This window comes from Xiphophorus maculatus, chromosome 3, assembly GCF_002775205.1.
Source record: "Xiphophorus maculatus strain JP 163 A chromosome 3, X_maculatus-5.0-male, whole genome shotgun sequence".
Classification (NCBI taxonomy): Eukaryota; Metazoa; Chordata; class Actinopteri; order Cyprinodontiformes; family Poeciliidae; genus Xiphophorus; species Xiphophorus maculatus.
The window spans coordinates 30575502-30592952 of NC_036445.1; the positions used below are offsets into that span (position 1 = coordinate 30575502).

Sequence of the window (17451 nt, forward strand, 5' to 3'; positions counted from 1 at the left end):
GGACATGAACCATTTTACATAGAAGCGTATAATCAAGGATGGGGCCCATTGGCACCCCATTGCCCCCATAACCTCCAGCTCAGCCAGGAGCCCCTCCTTCACATCCAAACCAATAGGATTCTGGTCCGCTCCTCCGGCCCCTCCCTCCGGTTCTATTTAAGTGCCCTCCTCCTCAGTGGTCCTTGGCTCCTGAAGTGTCTCGGACCCTCAGCTCAGGACTGCTGTCAGGGGAAGCATGTTGCTGCAGAAACTGGTACGGTAAGACATACTGCTGCTTTGCTCTGCCTGGGTTTGGCATATTTACTCTGCTTTCTCATTTCCAGCTGCAGAACCAATCTGGATGTGTGTGTGTCAGTTGCAAGCTTCTGGCATGTGGGTGGTCCCTACTGTCCGGGGTGTGTGTGGGGTCTGAAAGGTGTGCAGGAGCAGCCTCCTGCAGCAGGAGCAGTCAGCTTGCATTTTAACTTGCAGTTAGAAGTTAAACAGCTGAAGTGTGAGAGTGTGTTGTAATGCCAGGCTGGTTGCTGTTCCCTCAGTGTGTGTGGATGCTGTCGGTGCTGTGCAGCTCGGACCTGTGTTGGGGCTTTGTCTCCGGGCGGCCCAAGCGCTCAGGAGAGGACGGGACCGCAGCCAGGATGGAGAGTGAGTACACTGTGACTTTGGCCTTGAGCTCCGTGTGTGTGTGTGTGTGTGTGTGTGTGGGTGTGTGTGTGCGTGTGTGTGTGTGTGTGTATAGAACGGATTCTCCTCAGGGATCATGTCATTGAAAAGTTTCCTTCCTGCTGCCTGTTAATGAGCTGCATGTGGCTGTGGGCCCCATCATTACGATGAAGGAAAGGAGGACATCAGCATGAGATGACAACACAGGGACAGTTTTTAATCATAGCTGTTAATAAAACAGCCTCAGATCTTAAAAAGCCCTAATTGAACTGATCTTCTGTATATTTTCATATACAGCTGTGAAAAACTATTCATCCCCTTAAAGATTTTAATGTTTCAGATCAAGAGTCGCATTTACAAGGATGTGGGCTCCTGGGCTGTAGCCAGGTTTTATGACCTTTCTACAACAGACAAATTATTCTACTAATTCTATAATACATTAGCAAGTAGTAGTATTGATGTATTAATGCATAATAGCAATAGCTTCAAGTTGTTCCCCCAAAATGCAGATAACTTCCTAATTTTCAATTCTTGAATTTTGTTTATATTCATCAAAATCCCAAGATTTTTAAACAATTTGCCTATGACTTTGATATAAAGTACAATGCAAAGCACATATTCTAAGTCTTGGGCCCAGTTCAAATCATATGGAGACGTTAGTACCAGACAAACATAACCAGAGAGAACAAATGCAATTTTTGAATGGTGACTTTATTGAAGGAAAAGAGTAAAACATGGAGGTAGATAGTGGAACAGAATTACTTTCTGGTTCCAGATGAATGAAAACATAAATTTTGATATTTCTCCATTCATGACTTTAAACTTATACACAGTAGGGTTGTGCTGCAGAACAGTTATCCAAAGTACAACATTAAGTCCACCTCTGAATTCATCAAAACACAAATAAAAGAAAGTTTCTGAGTGACCTAGTTAAAGTCCAGTCTTTAACTGAGATGCTTTATGACCTTTAGCGCATTGTTAATTCTCAGAAACTGAATTAAAACTAATAGTCTCAAATGACAATACTGAAGAACCCAGAAGATCAACATTGTGGGTCTGGTTGCTCAGCAGTGTCAGTCCAGATTTGCTCCATTAAAGATGAAAACAAAAATGCTGCATAACAGGCTATAAAGAATTACAGTAACGACAGGCAGCAAGGTGTCGCCTTGAGGATAAGCTGATACAGACAGTGGACGTAATAATGTGGTTGTAGGTGTGTGTGTATAGGAGTGTGTGTGTACATGGTGAGAAGTGAAGGTAGAGGCTGTCTGAAGCTCAAGATGTTAGAGGGTTGCCGTAGGGACCTTCAGTCTCAATATGGAGGTGCAGGTGAACAAGAAACGGAGACACAACATTGACTCTGGGGCCACAGAGGGCCAAAACCTAAGGGACCTACACTGCTCCTCCAAAATTATTATTATCATTATTATTTATATGTACGACTTACATGAATGACCATGTAAGAAAATAAGATGCAAGAATTATTAGTTTGTATGTTTTATGTAGGCGGTTTTCAAGTCCCTCAAAATTAGAAGTGCTCTAATACCATAGTATTGTGTTGACATACTATTCTTCTGAAAAATGAATAAATACATTAAAAATAACGTCTAATCATATTTCTGCTGGTTTCAGCTTGGACTGAAGACGTGCAATGAAAAGCTGGCACTAGCCAGGCAGAGAGGCTCCCTGCTGTGTCTAAGTTTGGTGGCAATAGGCTAAAACTAACATGGTTTTCTATGTAGCTATAAAAACACAAAAATCTCAGTCAGTAATCCTTCATGTGTGAAGGAAAAATGTCCATGAAACCTGAGGTGGAGGATTATTCCTTTGGCTTGATCATGTCAGAAATGATAGAAATCAAGTTTGTGGTTTGAAAGCATGAACTGAGAATAGCACAGAGGCTGAGCAGGTGGTGCTCAGCCTGCTGGGAAATGATGTTCTAGCAGCTATTGAACATGTGAAGAGCTGTGCAGCAGAAAACCCACATGAAGCAAAAACAACAAGATTCCCTTCAGATTTCTGCAGCTTCTTTCAACAGGAATCAAACGCAACATGAACATGTTTCAGACAGAGAACTTATGTTTTCTTTGTATTATTTTGTGTTAAGATGAGGTTGAAGGACATTCTGTAACATTATCTACACACTGTGCTGCTTAATGGTTAATTTGATTAATTTGTGTAAGTAAAGTTGGAGCTGACTGTAATCTTAAAACGTCACAGCTGCTGCTTTCTGAAACAAGCTTTTTTTAGTTTGAATGTTGGATCAACATTATATATATATATATGTACATATATATATATATATGCATATACAAATATACAAATATTAATTTTTTGAAATATTATGTTTAAGGAAGTTAAGTCAAGTTTTGTATAGCACATTTCAGAAACAAGGCTGTTCAAAGTGCTCTACATAAAACTGTAACCAATTATTAAGCAAGTAATAAACATTACATTTTGTCTAATGCCTTCATCACAATCATCAAGCAAGTATACACCAAATATATCAGTCAATACAGTTATTATTAATGAATAGCAGCTTTAATCAGGTGGGCTTTTAGCCTTGATTTAAAAAGTAACTTTGTGTTTCAGCACTAAGTTACTGAGCTGAAACAGAAGCATAAAAACTGAACTCTGGTTCTGGTTCTGGTTCTGGAGATGCAGAGGAAAGTTGATCAACATCAGACCTTTAATGTGTTGTGATGTAAAGCTGTTCTGTGGTTTATAATCTTCTCTATTCTCTCAATAGAAGGACTTTAGAACTGGGGTGGTGTGTTCTATCTTCCTGGTTATAATGAGAGTGTGAACAGTTCTCATTCTCAGAAAGTGATATATTTTCACTTGAGACACACAAACATCAGTTACCACGACAACCCTGGCAGTTTTCATTAGATGGGTCCTGAAAATGCAAGCAACATGCGGTTAGACGGACAAATTTCTCATACACAGTTGGCTGACTTCAGGACGAGACGTGTGTGCCAGTGCAAACGAAGCGAGGGAGTGGAGCACGGCGGGGAGTTTACAACAGATCTCTGTGAGCCGGGGGAGGCTGTGATTGGTCGACTCATGTTCCCTCACAGAGACAGAGTGTATGATGCTGATCGGCCTACAATCACCATAAGGAGAGCATTGGAGCTCATTCTCCACCCCTTATTCCTCCAAGACTGTCCACTCTCAAACCAAGATAGATTTTATTTCCACGATCCCCCAACCAAACACACTGCCCACTTCTGCTCTAAATTCTGTTTCTTTTATCAGTTTTCACCTCAGCATGTGTTTATTGTACATCTAACATAATCATTGTCACAACTTACTATCAGGAAATAATAAAATACATGACCTAGCAAACACAACGGTGTGAAAAAGTATTTACCTGCTTTCAGATTTCATGTTTAAGATCATCAAGACAAGATAACCTGAGCAAATCTCAAATATAGCTTTCAAATGAAGATTTAATTCATTAGAGCAATCCAAAGCAATCTGGCCCTCTGGTAAAGTGGAACTGCACAATTGTTAAATCATTAATAATTATTAAGTAGAGTTCAGTGTTAATAGGCACACACAGGTCAACCTCCATAAATCACCTGAAAAGAACAGAAAGTTCTAAAAGCAACACACCAGGCCTCAATGTAAAGACTTCAAAGGACAGACGAGAAGCTAAGTTGTAGCTTTAGCGTAGCATCTTACCTCAATGAGCTTAATCACATCAGTTTACAGTATTTTTCTCTTCAAGCTTTTGAGGAAAGAGATTCATTTAGCACATTTTGGAATAAGGCTGTGATACAATAAAACAAGGAAAAACTGTAAAAATGTTGCTTGAGTTTTCAGCAAAATGTCAGCTGATAAAGCATCCAAACTTCAGAACTAGAACTAGAAAACTCCTGAAAACTGGAGCTTTCTCCACAGACCTGACCTTAAACCTCATCATTGGTTCTTCATGTAATAAACTGTGCATCAGTGTGGCTTCTGTCATTATATCAGCAGCCAATAACAGCACTGTACACCTCTGCAGCTGAACCTGTTGACATAAGTATTTGACCACTTGGAGAGGTCAAGGGGTCACACTGAAGGTTGGAGAATTGAACAACCCTGATATGATCAGTAAGTATGGATAAAGGATGGAACAGTGTCATCAGAGCAAATGATGCCAACCAATCCTTGATGCAGTAGAACACTGTAAAAGTTTACAGCTTTTATTCCAACAAACAAACACTGTATGAAACAGGAGCATAAAAAAATGACACTTCACAAATGTGACAGGGCTTGATGTTCTACCAGATGCACCTTATTTCATCTCGATTATATCCGTGTAAGCCGTGGATGACGAAGACGACCTGAGGTTTAGATATTCTTCCTGAAGCTCTGTTTCTCCTGTCGGCAGCTCGCTCCTTGCCGGTCTATGTGCCGACCTCCGGCTCCTGCAGGAACAGATGCTATGAGCTAGTGGAGGCCGAGGCCCCAAACTGTCGCTGTGACAACCTGTGTAAGACCTACAACAGCTGCTGCTCTGACTTCAACCAACTCTGCCTCCGGACAGGTACGGCAACACAAACATGCCTTCATGCTAACCTGTGACACCTCAAGACCGTATCACTCCTGCATTGTTCCTCTCATCTCTCTGCTGGGACTTGCAGAGCCGCAGCAGCTCCTCAGTGATCCAGGTCAGATCACAGTCTGTCCTCATCACCTGGTATTTAAAGTTTCTAGTTTACACGGAAAGAGGAGTTGTTTTCCAATAGAAAGTTATCCTGGATGCTAGAGTACTTTGTAAAAAAGTAGAGTTAACAGAAGTATTAGCTACATAAAGCATCTTTTCATTGTGAAGTCTCACCAGTTATTGTCTGGTTTAATTATAGCCACATTGGGTGTGTCTCCATTGGTAATGTGTTCCTCACCATGTGGGGGTGAACATGGACAGGAACGTGGGGGGATGTGGAAATACGTACCATGAGCGTACAGGAGCTACAGTTGATGCTTCGATGATGTCATTTGTGTGTGTGTTGCGTTGAGTGTCCAGTTTCTCTGAAATCTCTCTGTATATTCTGGTCTTGCTAGTTGCCCAGTCCAGTTGATGCTGAAGGCTGTCTAAAAAGGTTTGAACCTTAAAGTTTGACCATGGAATTATCTATTTGCAGTTCACTGTCTCACCAACAGCCATGGTTCTTATTGCAGATTGAAAACGTTAGTTGAGACGTTGTCAGTGATGTAAATCCACCGGTCAATCAACAAAGGTGGTCTGCTGCCAATTACTTCTGAGCAACACCCAGCTAGGTCTGGCTTCTACCATATGAGATGGTTGCAACAAATGGGAGATGATTCTGAAACCACAGCTGAGATCATCCAGCCACAGTTTATGTCTGCTTATCCCTGCCAGGTCAGGTAATCTGGTTCCTGCCTCCAGGTCATGAGGTGAGAGGTGAGGCTCACCTGGGAAAGGTTGCCAGGGAAACATGGAGACACTGAAAAAACATTCATACTGGCAAAAGGGCAATTAAAGAGCATAGTTTATCAGCATTCATGTCTTTATACTGTGGGAGGAACCAGAGCACCGACAGAAAACTCACATATCATCAGAGAAAATATGCAAACTGTACAGAAAGTACTGATACTTGCACCATGCAGCCTCCACTCAGCAGAGCCGATCATTAAAATCCATTTTAGTTTTCATGTAAGCCTTTATTAAAGCATGTAGCTGCTTTTCATCTTGATCTTCCAATACTGCACCATTTTATTTACGTGCATAAAAACCGGAGGCCCTTTTGTTTCGTCAGTCGTCCGTTTGAAGCAGGACTTACAGCATTTCTGATCGAAACATTTCCATTATTAAAAGACCATGATTTTCATGAAGCAGTGCATAAAGGCAGCAACAAATGAAACAGGGTTTGAAAGAGAAAGATTTGTTCAGCATAGATGTAATCTCTAAATAGTTTTTAACATGAAAGAATTATTCATTACAGAAATAACAGAAAACTATCAAGCTGATGGTTCAGCTGCATGAGCTGGAAGAGTGAGCTGCACTTAATGATGCTGAAACAGGTTTGCTGTTTTTTCTCTCTCTCCCTCTGCAGTGTCAACATTTCCCCCCTGCTACTTCCAGCACTGGTGGTCTGATTTTATGCTCCCTCCTTCAGCCTGGTGGTCTTTGGCTCACTGCTGATTGGCCACTTTAATCCTGAATGTGCCTTAAAGCCATGATGCAATTTTCCCTGACAGTGTCACATCCCAAATAAAAACTCTGTTCAAAAGGAAAACTGTTTAAGCCACAAAAGTCACTTTAGACCCCCGGCTGCCTGCCCACTGCCCAGCCTCACCGCCGCCACCCACTGTCACCGTGATGTCGTGCTTTTCACGATAATCTCTAAGATTAGTTAGAACTCCATAAGGATCATTGAGTCAGCAGTTTTCCCTTCTTGCTTCCTGTTCCTCGTTGTGTACAGAGGGAGGTTATGAATGCAGCAAGGATCGATGCGGCGAGACCCGGAATGAACAGCACGCCTGCCACTGCTCTGATGACTGCCTCGCCAGGGGAGACTGCTGCACCAACTACAGGAAGCTGTGCAGAGGTTTGGAGCGTCCACCTTACCTAAAAAACAACAAAAAATGTTTTTAGATGATGATTACTGCACCAAACAACCTGCGCCTTTCTGAAAAAGTCATTACCCCCTAAGCCTCTCTTGGCAGCAGCTGCTGTCAAGTCTGTGATCAGGATGTGCGATATATCGGCATCAGCGTCAACATCAATATCAACATCGGTATCGGCTGATGTTAGATATTTTTAAAGGGGCAATATTATGTGTTTTCCAAACACACAGAGCTATTTTATAGCACAATCAATAGATATGTTAAGTTCAGTTGTTATAAATATGTTATCTATATCAGATATGACTCCTTGTGGTTCTCTGGAATCCCAAAACCTCAGAAATGGCTTCATCACCCATTCCAGACTGATGGATGCCAGAGAATTTGTTTCTCTTCTGTTTTTGAACTTTTTTGATCAGGGCATGATGTGTTGTTGTTAGAGATCTTATTGCCTACTTCATGTTGTTAGGCTGCGACAGACTGGCGACCTGTCCAGGGTGAACCCCGCCTCTCGCCCGGAACGTAGCTGGAGATAGGCACCAGTAACCCTCCCGACCCCATTAGGGACAAAGGGTGAACAGAAAATGGATGGATGGATTGATGTTGTTAGGCATGATCTGTTGAAGGGAATTCTTGGTTCTACTGGACTGGTCAGACCTGGGTGTGGTTTGTAAAACCTACTCAGCTTTACACAAATGTAATCAATTACAGTTCATTCTTGATTTAACAACTTGATTGGACCCATTTCGGGTTCTAGAGGTTAAAGAAAGTTGAAAGCTTGTTAAATATTGGTGTCACTCACTGAAATTATGAAGAACAACAAATCAAATGAAGTGTCTTTGAATTTGATATCGTACTTTCTCAGGTTACTTCTTTCTAATAAGAAATATTTATTTGGGAAAAAGGGTTTAAAAAGTGTTTGATGGGACAAATACCTGTTCCCTGCAATAGTTGCTTATCTTATTTAAGTTGAGGAATGTTTCGGCTTTCTGGAATGTGGCTGCTGCCTCGTTTCATCTCCCTTCTGTTTCCCTTCAGGAGACACTTCCTGGTTGCAGGGTAAATGTGAGGCAATCAAGAGCCCAGAGTGTCCTGCTGGGTATGTTAATACTTGAAACCTTCGCAGTGTTGAAGAAAGGAATGAGATTACAATAGCCTGACGAAGTTTTGCCCTTCACATTCCATGTTGGTCCATGTGCAGGTTTGCTCGTCCACCTCTCATCGTACTGTCTCTCGACGGGTTCAGTGCGTCTTACGTGAAGAGGGGGAACTCCATCATACCCAACATCTTAAAACTCCGTGAGTTAGCATCTTTTTTATTAGCTTCAATTAACATCTTCAAAATGAAGCATGCAACACAGAAACAATGATTTCCTTCTATATTATGAAGTAGGGATGATATTGTCAGCACAACCAAATCCCTCTTAGCTGAATCAGCTGATCTTTGTTATGATTGTGCAGTGCAAGACTCTTCCCTTTATTGATGCTGGGAAATTTACTGGGAGACTATATTACCTGCTTTCTACAAAAAAAAAAATCTGTCAGTTCCCTGCATTTTATTTATGTATTTATTCACTTATTTTGTATTTTAATTGGTTGGTGGGCAACCAATTCCTACTAATAATTATTCTAAATTGCATAAAAACAGTTACCTTTAAACAGAATTTTGTGTTGTGTTCATTGTGTTAAATTCATGGCTGACTGTTTATTAAATCAGAAAATTAAAAAAATTGTATTATTTAGGAACATGTGGAACCCAAGCTCCTTACATGAGGCCTGTTTATCCTTCCAAAACCTTCCCTAACCTCTATACAATGTCCACAGTGAGTATGATTTCAGTTCATCTTTACAAATATTAATATCTGCACATCATACCTATATTAATACTTAGCTGGTTTATAATAAGTAAATAAAACAGCTGGCATGACTCATATATGACCAATTGTTTCATTTAAGGGTCTCTATCCAGAGTCTCATGGCATCGTTGAAAACACCATGTATGACTCAATATTTAATGCAACATTCACCCTGATGACCAAAGAAAAGCTGAACCACCGCTGGTGGGGAGGACAACCAGTAAGTCCCTGCAGAGGCCCAGCATTTTTGTCTGGGCCTCTAACAACAACACATCATCACATTTGTAAAGATGTGTAAAGATAGCAGATGGTACTTAATGGTTGTTATGGTAACACATTGCTACTGTTCTGTAGCAGTGGTCATCCTGTGCGCTGGATTTATGGTTCCCCATCAGCAGCCAAAACAAATAGGCCTCTGCTCCGTGTTACATCATATTTACTCCCCAGGGAAACAGAAAGTTGTGGATTAGTAATTAGAAGTTGCTGATGAGATCAAACAAACAAACAAAAGAAATGTTTTTGTTACTTTGTTATATGAGATTTGTTTGTTTTCTCCACTCAATAAATGTCATCAACTTAAAGCTTGGATGTTTCTCAGTCGTTCAGCTTGGTATTGTAATTCTGTTTCTAATTTTCAGCTTTTTGCTGAAAATTGAAAAAAAACGCTCTTCCAGAAAAAATAATGGACACAAATTTGGGAGAAATATAGATCTGAAAGAATGAATTATTCTAATAGAATAATTCTATTATATAGAACAGTTATTAGTTATTAACAGTTAATAATGGACACAAATTTGGGAGAAATATAGATTTGAAAGAATGAATTATTCTAATAGAACAGTTATTAGCTTCCACTTAACACTTTTATATGAATTGAAACATAATAATAATTAACCGAGAGTTTCTTCATTCAGATCTGGATCACTGCCCTCAAACAGGGACTGAAAGCTGCCAACTTCTTCTGGCCTGTGTAAGTTCACACATAAACACGTCACCACTGAGTTTTACATGGAGACATTTTCCATGTAAAAACAATCTTGTATGTATTTTCAAAACTTACAGTTCCAGCAGAAATTTCAGATTATATTAATATCTAAAATGTTGCTCACAGGCTGTCAATGACTTTGTTTCATATCTAGCCCCTAGTGGTTAATGAAAACACTGCACATCCACTTTCATCTCTTAGCAAATCTGTTATTTGTCTAAATAAGAAAAGCTTCACCACATTCTGTCAATCAGGTTTTACTTGATGATTTTCACCAGGGCTGAACAATATATTGCAGATATTTAGTTATCGCAATATTAGTTTATGCAATATTCAGATTGCGAAGCACTGTTATAAGTGCAATAATTGTTGGCTAATATATTCACTTGCATGTTGAACTTGTATTTTACACCTGAATGTGATCTTAGCTTGTTGGACAGAGACTTATGGCTGCAGATGTTCACATTGAACAGTAATGATATTACCCACAATGCTAAAGGTCATAGAGTGATGGATGACCAGATGAGGAAGAAAATAAGCACATATCACAATTGTTATCATCTTTGCATTATTTTCTAAAATTGTGCAGCTCTAATTTTTACATCCTTCAACAGATTTTACATTAAAATGATGAAATGACAGACTGTAGATTTCTCACCACATAATTCTTAATTTGTCACAGTGCTCCAAACAGTGCATTGATCCAAAACACTCATAAAAAAGCAGAACCTTCTGGATTGGCCCTGACCTCAAACCTAAAATGTTTTTGGACTGCAATTAAAATCCCGGTACATAACAGGAAGCCAATCAGTTTATAAGAAGTCCAACAATTCTATCAGGAATAATGTTCAAATATCCAAAAACCCAAGCAGATATTTATCTTTTCAAATACACTGCCAGACTAATGCCTTGTTGGCGGCTACAAAAAGCAAAACGTTGAGGACTGATGGTTGACAGCTGGAGACTGTATGAGAGCCAGGAACTTGGCCATGGTCCTCATCACTTCACAGAGGCAGCTTTGGCCTGAAAGCCGGAACGCTCCAAGTTAGGATCGTTCAAGCCTTTTGTGGCATAGTGGCATTTTATAGCACAGTCAAGTAACTATGTTACCTTCATTTGCTTAAAAATGCTAATGATAGCAAATATGATTTAAAAGAAATTTGTCTAAATTGGTGTAAAATTAGAAACAGCAGGAGTTAAAAAATTCCTGCTCTTTCTGAAACTCCACTTTCAGGAAGTCGTCACAACATGGCTCCTCTCTTAACCCTTTAACACTGTTTTTTCCTGTGTGCTGCATACATCCTCATACTAGCTTTCTGCTGCGCTACAGCTAGCTACCCACAATGTGGTAGCTAGCGTGGGTAGCTAGCTGAGTGCATGACTGAGAGCATTCATGCATTCTGTCATTAATGCTTAGACTAGTCAGAATGATCACTGATGATAACACTTTTTCTGTAATGTGATGTTTCTTCACTTTGCAAAACTCTTGATTTTGAAGACATTAATAAATACATTTCTTCTGACATATTTTTTGTTTTACTGCCATTTAACACTTAGAAATAATTTTGGTGAGTCTAAAAGAAAAGTTAGGTCTGATTTAACTTCAGAAAGTGAGAAAAAAAACCATATATGTGTGATAGACCACAAAATTGTCCCATTGTTTATTGTCCCATTTGGAAAATACTTTTCAGTTTGAGAAAATCAGCTGAGTGAATTCATCCCTTCTCTTGAACAAACATCAGAAAAAGTGTGAACTTTTATTGGGATCAGGATTTTTTTTTTCATGCAAAGTTGAAAATGATGTAAAATGTAATTATTAAAAATGTTTTGTTTGTCCTAAATGTTGCCCCCTCATAGCTTTAGTATTAATATCAGAATGTGGAGGCTTTAACAGCAGAAGGTGTTTCTGTTTGTAGGGCCATTCCTTTGGAGAGGAGGATCCTGACTTTGCTGCAGTGGCTCCATCTTCCTGAAGGAGAGAGGTGATCACACATTTACACATATGTTGTCTCTGGTCATACTTTCCTCTCACTGAAACAAACCTAGTTTGGATTTTTGACCTGTCCTTCCTTTTCAGTCTCTCTCAGGTGTTACTGATCATCAGTGTTAAGGAAAAATGATTATTTTTAGTGCTTAATACAGTTAATCTTACGACATGTGTAAAAGGTATATTCAACACTCTTATTTGGAACCGCTTTGTATTGAGCATTCGGGACTGGGCCAAAATACAGATCACTCAATGGGGCGTCCCCACTGTGAGGCCAAACCACGGAGCCATAAAATTAGCATTCCCGGCAGGGCAGGAGCACTGGATAGATTTCACAGGTATCTGTGAGATTTTATCTCAGGATTGTTCTGTGCCCGGGATGGCCGTGGGAGCCACGGGGGGTCAGGGCCAGCGATCCGCTCTGTTGTTTTGCCAGAGACCAGATGGCCCTTTGATCTTTGCCGTAAATTAGGGGGAGTTCCAAGTTCCTCTGAGTGCTTAAGGGAGTTTCCAGTTGGTCAACAAGAGGAACGCCTTGAGTGCATAAATTAAATAGAAAAACACCTCCTTACTATAAGATTACGTGTCAGGAGAAAAAATACAGAGAGCGGCCAACATTTTGCCTTTTTTACATCGGCTCTCTCCAAAGACGCGTCTTTGCTTTTTTTTGTTCGTCTTTGTTTTGTGTTTGTCTGTCTTCCCCTTGTCTGTCTTTGTTTGTATAAGGTAAACGATGTATATCTCTGTTCCTCTGCAGCTTTGTTGATTGATTCATGCGTTGCTTTGTATGGAATTAAACTCTGTGATCTGTGACGCCAACGCGCTTTGTTGTTGTTTTCACTTTAGCAGCACGCCGCCGCTCGCTGAGAGGATCCGGGAGTTTTAAGGAGGAAAGAGCTAAACGTTTTGTCCAAAGTTAACATTAAATTATCTCTTCCTTTTAATATCAGTCAACCTATTCCTATGTAAAAAAGTAATCACTCTCTAAACCTGACAGTGTTACTCCAGTTCGTCCTTAACAAGAACTAGTTTTAATTCAGTTCAGTCAGATCAATTTGAATTTGTTCATGTTCAAAGTTTCCCACTTACACATTCCAAGTTCAAAACGACATTCTGAACTAGTTCTTGACTATTTATCTTTTGGAATAAAGTTTAGAAATGTGTCTTGGTCATGACGTCCTATGTGTTATCCTGTTGCCTAGAATCTGTTTTATTTTCTTCTGTTGTCTTTGATCACATAAACTGTATTTTATGACATAATATCCAAAACAAAACATCTGATCTCTTTCAGAGACTTTAATAATTTCATCAACAGAAAGGAAAAGCATCCATTCAGAGTATGTTTGTGGCTGCTGCTTGTGTGTTCATCTTCGCTCCATTCTCTGCCCATTAACACAAGAATCTTTCATGTTGGAGCATTTTTGAACAAGAACCATGCTGGAAAATCGTGTTGGTTATACACATCTCCTAGTAGAATTGAAGTCCAGACTTTTACTAGGCCACTCCAAATCTCTCATTTGGTTGTTTTTCTTTGTGACTTTGTTTCCCAACTGTTCTTGAATTTCTTTCAGTGATATCATGAGTTCTACATAAGTAATTTATTGTTTCTTTAGATTTGGCCATAATCAGGCCTGGGCTAAGGGTTTGGTGAAATTAAACAAAAACATAAATCATTTTTGTAGTTACTGACTTGTTATTGACCAGTTAATTTAATTTTCAATAACTTCTTCACATAGAGCCCGGTTGGTTTGGAGAAGTTTTTTTCCCTTTGATGAATGAAATCATCATTTGAAAACAGTTCATTAGCATATCTGACACATAGCCGATCTTCTGCTCAGGATTAGATTCACTTCTAAGCTAATAGTATTAACTTTGCATTGGACACCACAGGTTCAGCTAACACCCATTTCACCTGTATTCTGTTTCAGGCCCTATGTTTATGCCATGCACTCTGAGGAACCAGACGCTCATACACACGTAATGGGCCCAAAGAGTGCAGACGTGAGTACGTTTGTTCCAGGAGATTCTGATCCTGAGAGGGTTTGGTCGCTCACGGCTTCCTTTGTCCTCTTCCAGCTTAACAATACTCTGATTGCGGTTGATCGGATTGTGGGCCAGCTGATGGACGGACTCAAGCAGATGAACCTGCACCGATGTGTCAACATCATCCTGGTGGGAGACCACGGTACAGACCCTGGCTCTGAGTCCAAACCCTCATCTGAAATTCTGATTGTTCATCTTTTCATTTACGACTTTAGCTAAAGAGCTTCTAATGTGATCAACTGAAAAACATCTATTTGAGATGCTGTAAATGCCAAGCAGGGACCAGCAGCTGACCTGACGATGTTCATCGTGGTCGCTTTCAGGGAACTGGGAATATTACAGACAAAGTAACAGCTTTCTGGATCATCAAGTGCACCAAGTTGAGATTCACATTGTAGAGATTAATCTGTAGGACATCGGAAGGCATTGACTAAATTCCTGATAAGTTGTCCTCTCTGATCAATCTTCTGATCAATCTTCCATCTGATTGGGAGGTCATTTCTCCAGAAATGATTTTTAATTTCTGGAGAAGTGAAAAATCATTTCTCCAGAGAAGAAGAAATGAACTGCCATGGATTGGGTTTGTGTCTCCAAGAAAGCAGCAGGCTTCCTCCTACTTCTGCCCATGAATATAAAGAATGGGAACAAAATGTTTTCCAAGGAACAACTTAGTCATGATCGGTGGAATTTCCAGCATGATGGAGCTCAGTGTCACATGGCTGAAGTTATAACAGAGTGGCTCAAAGGTTGAAAATTTGGATCTGTGGTGTGGAAACTCCATAAATCCAATAATCAGTGGAAACTTAATAAATCTTGTGTAGGAGAAACACAAGACAACAAACTGGAGCCACGTCCAAGAACTCAAGACCAGAACGGATCGTCATCAGTCAGAAGTTTGGTGCAGATGATGATATCCAACAATTCCAGAAGTTAACAATGATTGGCAGAATAAAGTGGGCCAGCCAATAGGAGAATCAGTCTGTCAGTGAATCGACTGAGTAGGATGAACTCCAGCCTACAGACTTTTCCAGAAATGTAAAGCAAGAATCCAATTAGATGATTTCCCTCATTGAAAAGTTTGTATCCTTCAGAGTTTCACACCTGCCTTCTCCTCCTGCGATGTTTCAGGTATGGAAGAGGCTCACTGTGATCGCACAGAGTTCCTCAGCAACTACTTGACCACTGTTGATGACATCATCCTCGTCCCTGGGTCTCTTGGCAGAATACGCTCCAGATATCCCAGCAACCTCAAATGTGAGTGAAAAGTTATGTTCTCTCTGCTTTAAAGAAATAAAACCAAATAAGAATTGCTGTAAGTAACTGATAGATTAGGGATCTTTTCCTATCTTGTTTTATCTGAAATGCTGCTGATGATGATGATGCTTAAAGAACCTGTGATGAAGAAAAGCAACTCTCTGAATTCTTCCTGCAATGTGCTTCAGATGCAATGAGGAGCCGAGGAACAAACAGGCTCACTGACTGAGCAAGGACTAAAGGAAATAGTCCTGCCCTGATCTCTGACTGTACATTCAGGCATCAGCAGAAACATTGTACCATTTTTCAGCGGATTTGTCTCGTTCCGTTTATCTCAGCAGCTTCGGGTCGGCCTATCCCCATCATGCCATCACTGAGCCTAAATCATAAAGGCACAAGAAATAACTTCTCAAACTGTATTCAAAGGAAAAATGCCAGTATTTTTCCACATAATACCTTACAAAAAAACAAGTATCCCTTTAAGGTCTTTTTAGAACATATGATGGACTTCTCAACCCACCAAGCAGTTTAGAATGAAAGGATGTAAAGATGAAGCCAACATTTCAAACTTACTCTTGTCATCTCCATTTCTCAGAAACTCCAACAACTTGTGTGATCATATGTTTTCTTTTCTCAGATGACCCCAAGGCTGTTGTTGCAAATCTAACAGTGAGTAAAATATTTGTTCAGAATATGAAGGTCTGAAATGAGGAAGTGGAAATGCAGGTAATTTGATTTGACATGTGATGATGCGTCATCTAAATGATTTCTTCAACAGTGTAAGAAAGCAGAGCAGCACTTTAAGCCGTACCTGAAGCAGCACCTGCCTAAGAGACTGCACTATGCCAACAATCGGCGTATTGAAGACATCCACCTGCTGGTGGAGAGGAAGTGGCAAGTGGAGAGGTACAGTGGCAGAACTACTGCAGCAGCTGCACTTGATATTCAGTCTTAACTTTACTATTGTCTTAATTTACATGCACAAAAACAATAGTCCTGAAGATTGTTTTACATGATGTACTGCAGGGTGCAAACTTTTTGTCACCTAAGTTAAATTCATCAAATCAAAAGTAATCGTGGTTCCAAAATAATGGGTTTATTTTTTTTAACAAAACACCACCTCACCTTAAATTCTTTAAGTGGTTGCTGTACCATATTAAAGTCAGTTATGTAAACTATATATCAAATATTAGTCAACCTTTTTTTCTTAAACAACCTGCTGCTTAAATAAATAAATAAAAACCATGCTGTGACTGCCTTCCACATATTAACAGTAGGAGTAATGAAAGCCCCAAATATGTGAAATAATGGAGAAGCTGAGATGTTAATGGTGCACTAAGGTAAAATAGCTTAGTGCTAGATTACCTTAATCTAGTTTAAGATAAACTAAAAAAGATTAAACTAAATTAAGCTATGCAAAGCTAAACTGAACCAAATTAAGTTCACTAAGCTATGCTAAACTAAACTAAGCTATGCTAAACTAAGCTATTGCTAAATTAGTGTTGCTAAGCCAAACTAAGCCAGCCTAATCAAAGCTAAACTAAGACAGATTACCTAAACTAAACCAAACTAAACTAAGCTAAGCTAAACCGAACTGAATTAAGTTAACTAAACTACGCTAACCCTAAGTAAACTAAAATAAACTGAACTTATGTAAAGTGAACTGAGGGGAGCTGAGCTGAACTGAGTCTGATGATGTTGACCTGTAGGAGGTTTCCACATAGCACCCAGCCACCCCAGCAGACGGTGTAAAGCCAGCACCACAGCTACCTTTACTGGTCTTGGTTGTTGACATTCTGTCTGTTGGTTTCCCCCACTGAAGTGCACAACCATAAAGAAATCTTTATGGTTTCTGTGTAGCTCCCTTCCACAGACGGGCTAATCGTTGGCACCAGGGCTGTGAGCAGAGTCTTAGACCATTTGCACCCCCCACCACACACACACACACACACACACACACACACAACCCAGCAAGCATGCACACATACACACAGAACTCCAAATGTTCTCACGTCATAAAATGCTTTCAGTTACTCAGTTACATTTTTTACATGCTTGTGGCTTTACTAATTTGAAATGCAAACCTA

The 17451-nt window shown here is 39.9% G+C and overlaps 1 protein-coding gene across 1 annotated transcript in view; it reads left to right on the forward strand.

The window, feature by feature from the left end:
- Positions 1 to 509: 509 nt before the first annotated feature.
- The window catches only part of LOC111608156 (ectonucleotide pyrophosphatase/phosphodiesterase family member 2-like), a 25965-nt gene continuing 9023 nt past the window's right edge, over positions 510 to 17451 (forward strand). The window contains exons 1-14 of the mRNA XM_023331331.1: positions 510 to 642; positions 5042 to 5197; positions 7098 to 7223; positions 8278 to 8338; positions 8441 to 8538; positions 8983 to 9062; positions 9196 to 9315; positions 10010 to 10065; positions 11997 to 12062; positions 13996 to 14068; positions 14144 to 14252; positions 15239 to 15364; positions 16002 to 16033; positions 16143 to 16270. Coding sequence (XP_023187099.1) covers positions 510 to 642; positions 5042 to 5197; positions 7098 to 7223; positions 8278 to 8338; positions 8441 to 8538; positions 8983 to 9062; positions 9196 to 9315; positions 10010 to 10065; positions 11997 to 12062; positions 13996 to 14068; positions 14144 to 14252; positions 15239 to 15364; positions 16002 to 16033; positions 16143 to 16270 — 1364 coding nt within the window. The remainder of the gene's footprint in view (positions 643 to 5041; positions 5198 to 7097; positions 7224 to 8277; positions 8339 to 8440; positions 8539 to 8982; positions 9063 to 9195; positions 9316 to 10009; positions 10066 to 11996; positions 12063 to 13995; positions 14069 to 14143; positions 14253 to 15238; positions 15365 to 16001; positions 16034 to 16142; positions 16271 to 17451) is intronic.